The 9350-nt window shown below is 39.2% G+C and overlaps 1 protein-coding gene across 1 annotated transcript; it reads left to right on the top strand.

The window, feature by feature from the left end:
- Positions 1 to 1648: 1648 nt before the first annotated feature.
- On the top strand, positions 1649 to 7197 carry LOC104080632 (centromere protein I-like; the record flags this gene model as incomplete). The annotated part of the gene is made up of 7 exons (XM_009583099.1): positions 1649 to 1968; positions 2263 to 2400; positions 3381 to 3499; positions 4647 to 4754; positions 5995 to 6043; positions 6361 to 6407; positions 7108 to 7197. Coding segments are annotated over exons 1-7 (750 nt in total), but the record flags the coding sequence as incomplete, so codon positions are not given.
- Between the last annotated feature and the right edge of the window lie 2153 nt (positions 7198 to 9350).

The following is a 9350-nucleotide window of genomic DNA, read 5'->3' as shown; positions in this document are numbered from 1 at the left end:
GAGGGCCTCGGCTCCCGCCGTTCCCTCAGAGCCGCTCCCCGCGTCGGGCGGCCAAAGCATCACAGACCGCTCTGCGGGGCGTCCGGGGGGAGCCGCTGTGGGGAGCTGGAGGGAGAATGGTGTGCGTCGGCTGGGGAGGAGGGGAAGGGATGTTCATGCCAAATATCCGTGTGGAAGTGTTTGAAGAGCTGTGCAATGGTGGGCTCGCTGTTAGTAAGAACTGGTGTTGCAGCCTGTCTGTTAGTTCCGCTTTAAGGTCTGATGGCGCTCTCTTCCCCACCAAACCTTTCTGGTAGAACTCCTGCAAAACTAAAGAAAAAAAATCAGGTAGAGAAGGTGCTAAACAATCTGTGAGAAAGCTGTTGTTGTACTCCAGAGTGAGGTAACTGAGGAGCTCGATCTGCTTCCTGAACCACTTACAGTGTGCTCAGGTGATTCAAGATGCAACAAGCAAGATTCCACAGCGTTTGGGGTTTTCTGCAACTCTTACATGTCAGTCCAGCTCATGTCAATCTAACCACAGCATAGTCACTATCAGGAATTTTCACTGTTTTGAAGCATCTCAGTTATTGTTAGTCACCATCATGCAAAGTCACCATCTTTGTGGGAGTTCTGATGTGCTTGGTGTTGTCCTTTAATATTGAGGGGGTACATTTCACCTGAAGTCAGTAGATTTCATTTGTAAATGTGAACGCCCTGTGTGTGTATATGTGTGCTTCAGAAGAGGTCTTGACATAGCTAGCCAGAGATTTGTTCTTGGTATGCTGCACAGGGATGTTAGTGACAAACAAACCTATAGGAAAATAGGAATAATTCTAACATCTTAAGGAAGTGAGAGCTGAAGAGGGAGTACGAATTGAAAATCATTCTGTTTTATTGTGTCAGGAAAACTGGGAAGCAAAATATAGGCTCCAGCAATCCAGGGACATGCATGCATACTCTACCAAATCCAGGAAATTGTAGCAAAATTTCACATTTTGTGGGTAAAAGGTTGATCTCTCCAGCATATTGAGGAGAAAATGCCACTTTTCACAGTTATATTTCACCCAGAGCTAGGTGGTTTTGCAGTGTTGGTAGCTCTTGTGCTTCACTTGCAAGTTTACCAAAATTTCATATTTTTTTCAATCCTAGCTGTTAGGTAGAAAGACTGCAGAAGAATCTAATTTTTGTAAAATAGAATGATAAGTATTGTTATGATCCTCTAAAATCTGTGCATTACCTTGCAAGAAGTCATGACCTGTTGGCTGATTACATTGGCATACACAATACAAGTAATGAAACTGATAATGCACCACATAAACTCAGAAGAAAATTGTTGATTGTGTTTTGCTTACTTTCTGGTTATGTTAATTTTTGGATCAAAATACTATATAAAATCTTATCAAATAATTTTTAAATTGAAAGGAGTTTGTGTTAATTTTTACTTGTGAATTTTTTCTTCCCATTTTTAATGAAAAAAAGAATGGATACACTGTTTTCTGTGTTTTGATACACTGTTGTCTGTGCATCTTCTGAGTATATTGTCTGATCTTTTTTGGGGCAGGTGTCTCTAAACTATTTCCTCTGAAGTTACTCTCTTACGTTATGCAGGATCCCTCTAAAATCAGTTTGTCAGGAAAATAAATTTTTCTTTTCTTGCAGGGAATCGGCTCTCTGATGTTCTTCAGCTGCTGGAAGTTGATCTGTTTTCTTGCCTCTTCGTAATGAAGCATTGGAACCCACATGACAAATGAGTGAAATTCTCCAGTCTCAGGTGGGAGTCTGAAAAGATGCAGCGAAGACAGAGTTCTAAGACCCCAAAGCAGCCTCTGCAAGTTCACCATAAAAATCAAACTGATCTCTCTGCATGGCGAAAAGGAGGGAGAATTGACTCTGAAAAAAGTGTCCAGAATCATCAATCTCCTAACGATCAGAAAAATGACAGCAAGCAAGACTCCCTTGAGCAAGCTTTGAGATACTTTGAGAAAGGTAAGAGTAATTTTAAGGTTAGCTACCCAGGATTGAAAAGATAATAACTAATTTCTTAATAACAATAATAATAATAAAACCCCCCTAATTTTACCTGCTGTTTTCCCTTTTTAATGCCTGAACTTTGTAATGTTTCTTTAATGTCTTAAAAGGTTTTCCCCTTTCTGTTACTATGTAGAGAACCCAGCAAAAAGGAATATATGTAGGGACAGTTCAGAGAAGTTTAAAATAGTTCATTTTCAGTTCAGAAGTTGTTTCATCCTTGTGTTTGTTGTCTTTTTTTTTTTCTCCTAGTTCAAGACCGTGTTTCACTGAAAAAGAACAGTGTTCTGCAGAAACACTTGACTACTGTGGAAAGCATTGGCCTGCAAAGAGGGTTACCCCCTGAAGGATTTGATGTATTGCTAAACGTGGCGCTCAGTGGCAAACTTGGTAAAATGTTAATATACTGCTAGCATGTCTTCTGTGAACATCTCTTTCCCCTCTAATCAGACCTGCTTGAGATAATGTGTTTATGGTGACTGTATTGTTAGGTACTTCAGGGTAAAATTAATCTTTCTGGCATGCTTCAGTGTAATTTCTGAGCTCATGCTAAAAATAACCTCAGTTCTTGCTAGAGGGAAGTGATACCAAGAAAAATATTATGGCTTGTTACAAATATTTTTTGAAAAGCTTATTTTGTTTGTTCGTAATTCCAGGTCTCTGAAAGGTTTAAAGTATGTTCTTAGCAACCGTTGTGTCTTTTCCTTGTTGTAACTGTTTGTGTATGTTTCTTTTCCCCAAGATGAAAATAATTGAACAAACTGACATAGTTATATTAGTGAGACTTGCTAAAATTAATTGTCATCCTAACAATCAATTCAGCAGTGTCAGTGCAGCCCTCATGCAGCTTTCTTAGAAATGGTGGCCACCATTTATATTTCTAAATAATGAAATATTCAGTGAAAAAAGCCCTAAACTTTCCCCTCCTTCCCACCCAAGAGGAGCACACAGGATTCCTTCCCCATTATGCAAGTGGTTTAGTGCTTTTCTTAATTTAAAATTACTAGCTTATCTCCAGAACACGAATCTGCTGATGCTTGGCTGACAGTCATATGCTCTTTTGCTGAAGGAATTGGTCATTTAATATTACCAAAAATTTGTGTTACTTTTGGTTGTCTTGCCAAGAGTCTAAAGGCTATTTCAGTACTAAAATACTCGATATTCCATTTTCTTTCTTTAAGCTGGAAAGAAATATTTCTCATAATTGTTTCAGGTATAGGTAAGTTCCTACTAGATTCTTGTGCACTGTTACTTTAAGCAAGGAAGCTCTGAATAATCTTGTCCAGAGGGAATTTTGACCTAAGCTGCAAAACCGTATCAAAGAACCTGGTACATGAGCACCATCTTATTTTAAATTGTTTGTTTTCCAGCTGATACAGTGAATACTCGTTTACTGAAGAGCCTGGTTCCAGCTTCAGTAATACCAGAAACTTCGGTGGTTTCATCTGTATCTTGGCTCTGTGTCAGCAAATGCTCAGGCAACACCCAGGTAACTTAGTAAATGTTTACAGTAGTTATTACTTCTGCACAGGAATGATGAGGACAGATTATTTTCAGGAAGCAAAAATCCTGAGGCTTTAATATACAAGGTTCTTGCATAAGATACTGTCCTTTAGAAAGATTGGCAGAGACACCCATTGCTGGAACAGCAGTGGGAACCGAGGAACACTTTTCAAGTGAGAGTGGAAATTTGCACAGTTCCTGTTTGTCTTGTATCTCTGAATTCCTTAGGAATAGTTTCTCCACCAACATTTCTGTGAAATACTTCAGCTATGTGAGGCATTATTGACCAACTTCAGCAAGGTATCCCTTAGGCTCTGTGTACCTTAGCCGTGGCAACATGACAATGTTAGCAAAACATTTTTTGTCTTTTTTTGTCTTCGTGTAGTCTGTTCAAAGGTTTACATCATAGAATCCTTTAGGTTGGAAAAGACCTTTAAGATTACTGAGTCCAACCGTAAACCTAATGCTGCCAAAACCACCACTAAACCATATCCCTAAGTGCCACGTCTACGTGTCTTTTAAATCCCTCCAGGGATGGCAACTCAACCACTTCCTTGGGCAGCCTGTTCCAATGCTTGATAACCCTTTCAGTGAAGAAATTTTTCCTAATATCCAATCAAAACCTCCCCTGTCGCAACTTGAGGCCATTTCCTCTCATCCTATCACTTGTTACTCCGGAAAAGAGACCAACACCCACCTCGCTACAACCTCCTTTCAGGTAGCTGTAGAGAGCAGTAAGGTCTCCCCTAAGCCTCCTTTTCTCCAGGCTAAACAATCCCTGTTCCCTCAGCTGCTCCTCATAAGACTTGTTCTCTAGACCCTTCATCAGCTTTGTTGCCCTTCTTTGGACACGCTCCAGCACCTCAGTGTCTTTCTTGTAGTGAGGGGCCCTCAGATCATATCTGAGGGTTAGCATATATTCAGAACTGAGCTGCTTTGTCCATTCTGATATGGCAGTTGGTGCTCCTGGCAGACTTTCTTCCAGAGCTGAATTATCCCTGTACTGTTCATCTGTAGCTATCTGGTTGTCCTTGATGTATCCTTAATGATTGTGTCTCTTAAATTGGCTAGTGACTGGTCTGTCTTGCTTTTGTTCATCACTTAATGTAATATGGCTTTTTTCCTATCTGCAGCTGCTTTTTTTAAGATGGCTGATCACAGTGTTTGACTTCATTGATCACAAGGAACAACTTCATGCCCTCTACGGTTTCTTCTTTTCCTTTCTGCAAGATGAGAAGATGGTAAGGAGAGCTGAAGAATATACGGAATTGAAAAAATAAACCTAAATGTTCATTAATAGTGTGCATATTAATGCTAGAATTAGTCTGGAGTAGCTGTTGGTTAGAGACCATTTTCTGATGGCTGGAATTTCTTTTTTTTTTTTCATTTTGCATTCTAAGATTGCTGGGTAATTTAGATTCAGAAACAGGGAAGTACTGTAGGATTATTTTAGTTTCAATGCTGTGGTCTGGCTGCTTAAACATGTTTCCAAGAATTGCTATTCTGCATCACAAACAGAGTGACAGAATATTCTGTCTAAGTTCCCAAGAGTAGCTATGACGCTGCAGTCTCTGGGATTGCCTTTGATGTCAGACATCAGCAGGTGAAGTCTCCCGCTCCTGGGGAGAAACTGACTTGCATACCTTGGGCAAAAAGAAAAAAACCTTTTAGAGCAATGTTTATTTAAAGGTGAGAAACTCTAAATGCTGTTCTACTTGATTGATTTGAAATGTAGCTTAAATGAGAACAAGTAATCAGGAGACTTCTGGTATATGGCAACTGTAAAATCCAGGTGCTGGAATATTGAAGTGTTTGGATTCAGTTCATATTAAGATGATCTCGGCAGTCATGTTAGATATGAAATTGTTAATTTTCTTTCAGTTTAGGATATTTTGTGATTAAGACTTTTAAAGTTCTCAAAGTTCTATTTCTTGCAAAGTTTTTAATTGTTTTAGGTTAACATTATCTTTTCATAAAACTAGATTTAAGTTCTTACTGTTTCTTACTGAAAATAGCATTTTCAGGCATGATGGGCCAATTGGAAAGTGCAGCAGAGTTGGTGTGAAACTAATTTAAGACCGTTACAGCCTCAGCTGTAGTTAGAAGCTCTAATAAATTACTTTGATTCAAAGGTGCCTTTCTTTTTGAAAATGTAATTGTACTTTCACTGCTGACTCCTGAAATATCTAGACCATGTTCCAAAAACCAAGATCCAAGCTCACTGAATAGCTTGATTACTATAGGGACTGCTCATAGTGCAGATAATGTTTCTAAATAAAATTGACATATGTGACATGTAAAAACCATGCTACTTACTAAGGGAAGTAAAATATGCTCTGCCCCAGTGGGGGCGCAGTGATGACTTGAGGCAGCCAACTGAATGAAACAATATTAGCTTGTGAAGCCTGGGTGTTGCTTTTAGTGTACCCTGGTTAGCAGTCTGCACCAGCAGGATAGTTCATTGCTGCCTTTTCTTTGCAGTGCCCCTATGTCTGCCACCTGCTCTACCTGCTGACCAGGAAAGAAAGTGGTGAGTCTATCCAATTGTATGAGATGGAATAACATTTTGTTTCTTATTCTGTTTGCTGGCACTGCCTTTTCTTCCAAAGGAGCTAATACAAAGACTAGCCAATATATTGCTTTTAAGGCAAGGAAGCATGAGCGGTAGTTCAGCCTGATTTGTGTAACACTTTCTGATTTGGAAACCCATCTATTAGCCTAGAAATAAGACTGATTGGTTCTGCTTGCTTTGCTATGACTTTCTATAATAAAAGCGATATTGCATTTTTGTTTAAATGTCTGATACAGTGGTTTTTAAATCCATTATGTTCTTAATTGTATTTCCAGTCAAGCCTTTTCGGATTAGGAGACTGCTTGACCTCCAAGCAAAAATGGTGAGTTTATTTCAAATCTTGTAGAGTTTGAACTGTGGTTAATAATGCAGTTTGTAGGACTAATGTCCTTGCAGGATGGAGAAGAGTGGCTAGTGTCTCAGGACAGGGTTAGGCTTGGAATTGTAGGTTGTAGTCTTTGTAGCATCAGGGCTTGTCTATCTTGCATGTGCATCCCTAACTTTCATTTGTGTTTTGTGAACACATGCAATGACATGCACAAAGCTATACGTTTTATGGCTAGGCGTGGTAAAATCCCTGAAGGGGCAGCTTTATTTATCTATTACCGTCTTTAATTTTCTATTCATCTTCCTTTTCCAAGTGGTATCAAAAATGACTGAGAAATATAAGATTGTAGAGGATCTTGCTCCCTTTTTTAAGAAAAAAACTGTAGCTATGATAACATTTTTGGAGCATTTAGACAGAAGACCGTATTTTTCATAGTTTTGATTGTTAAATTCCTTTTTATTAGAGTTATGACTATAGAAAGTTCCTTCTTCAATCCCCTTCCTATGGTATTTCATTGACACAGTTTCTGTTCTTCCTTTCATTTTCAGTTGCTCATCTATGCTTACTTACTGACATGTAGCTTTAGAAAGCTTTTAGTAATCACTGGGGTTTTTTTGCTTCTGGAATATGGCATTCAGTTTCTATATTAAAAACATACCCCACATGTTTTTCTGCTTGTTCTGCTATTTGACAGGGAATGCAGTCTCATCTTCAGGCTCTACTGTCACTTTACAAACTCTTCTGTCCTGAGCTGGTGACCATAACCCTTCCTGGAAAAATGAAGGTAAGGAATTAGATTTAGTCTATTTGGAACTAGTACTTATGACAGTATTTGTACCAAGCTTTCCATTTAAGCTATAGCATGATTTAGTGGTGAAGATCAATTCTATTTCCTCTTTTCACTGAGTAAAATCAGGTTTAGAGGAGGATTCCTTGCCTTGCGTTTTGTTTCCTCTTCAGCACAATGAGATGATATGGAATGGAATGGCATCTACCTTTATCCTTATGAGGGTTACTTTAATCCTCCTTTTGGTGTTCTTGCTGGTTTTGACTTGTTTCACACAATGTTAAGTTCTTCAGGAAACAAACTGTCTTATCTGTACAAGGCATTGTCCAAATTGCTGACTTTCTCAAGTACAAACAGCAGCGGAAGTCAGTAAGTAACTTCCCACTTGGAAAGTCTATGTCATAGGAATGAGAAAAAAAGTGGGGAAAAATGCGGTAAGCTGATTTATCAGAACCTCAAGGTAACAGCAAAAAATATGACTCCACTTTTATGTGTATGCTTAGACCTTTGACCAAGTAGAATGTATGTAGCAGAAACTGAATATATAACAGAAAATAGCAGCAGGTGAAACCTAAATTCTGCAATAAATTTTCTTTTGGTACTTCAATGGGATAGACTTGGGGTCTGTGGTTTTTTTAGAAAAGACAATTTATATGTAGGCAAGTTGTGTTTCTATAAAAGAAAATTTGTTTTACTTCAATCTGCTTGTGTACTTACACTACTCTATAAATTTATACTTTGCATTGTGCTGCACAGTCATCTGTTGGAGAATTTACATTTTTTCGCATGCACAGAAGTAAGGTAAATAACTAGCAACTAAAACCCAAATACATCTTCAACTGTTTTTATGAACACACTGTGTTAACTTGTATAATAAAAGCTTGATTACGTAGGCCCAAACCAATCTGAATACTTTTGTGGTGATTTGGCACTTGATTAGGATTTAAAGACTGATTGCAATTGAAGTGACAAAAAGTAAGTTTTGTGCAGAAAAGGTGTTGGGTTCATTTTTCCAGTTTTCTTTTTAGCTGTATGTCCTGGTTTTGGCTGGGATAGAGTTAAATGTCTTCCTAGTGCTGTGTTTTAGATTTAGTATGAGAAGAATGTTGATAACACTGATGTTTTCAGTTGTTGCTAAGTACCCTGCTAGTCAAAGACATTCAGCTCAAGGAAAAAAAAAAAAACCACAAACAAACAAAAAACAAACACAAGTGTTGGGAGGGAGCACAGCCAGGACAGCTAGACCAGCTGGCCAATGGGGTATTCCATACCATGTGACATCATGCTCAGTACATGAATGGTAGGCGTGTTCCAGGAAGTAGCGATCGCTACTTGGCTATCGGTCAGAACTGTCTTTATCTCAACCCACGAGTTCTTCTCACTCTTACCCTTCTGATTCTTTCCCTGTCCCACTGGGAGGGGGGGAGGGGAGGGAGCAAGCGAGCGGCTGCATGGTATTTGGCTTCCTGCCAGGCTAAACCACGACAGTCCTTTTTGGCGCCCAACGTGGGGCTTGAAGGCTTGAGATAACGACACATCTGACCCCAACGGGTTAAGACAAATTTGTTATAAGCATTCATTATATCAGTTTAGTACTTGCTGGTCACAATGTTGGTTTATTTGCTCTCAGAGTTGTTGGATCTGTTCTTGGAGTTTTGGTATGTAGCACCATACTGGCTGTCTATACTGCTGATTATCAGTTTTTATGTGGGGTTGGTCATCTCTGGGAAATGGATTAAGGTCATTGCTTTGCTTTTCTGTGTGACACTGGTTTATGTTACGATAAAATTATTGGTCACGAGCCTGTATTCAGCACTGCTATCATTCCTGTCTTCGGGAGCTATCTTTTGGAAACTATTAATAATTACACTTTTTACCTCTTCACCTCGAAGAATGAATTTAGGGGGGAGACAACATAGGACACTTTCTCCCACTTGTTCATCTTCCCTTCCATATCTTCAGAAACTCCTTTTTCTTCTATCCTCTTGATGAAGATGTCCACAATATTCCCTGAGAATTTTGAGTATCCTTGGGATGTTCAAACAAGCACATTCAGGAATACTGTCCAGAGATCAATCCCAGCAACAGACACGGTGGCTACTTCGACCCCCACGACAACTACTGTGGCTACTTTGACCCCCGTGACAGGC

The sequence above is a fragment of the Fulmarus glacialis genome, unplaced genomic scaffold (assembly GCF_000690835.1).
Source record: "Fulmarus glacialis isolate BGI_N327 unplaced genomic scaffold, ASM69083v1 scaffold51478, whole genome shotgun sequence".
Classification (NCBI taxonomy): domain Eukaryota; kingdom Metazoa; phylum Chordata; class Aves; order Procellariiformes; family Procellariidae; genus Fulmarus; species Fulmarus glacialis.
This window is presented reverse-complemented; position numbering and strand designations above follow the sequence as displayed.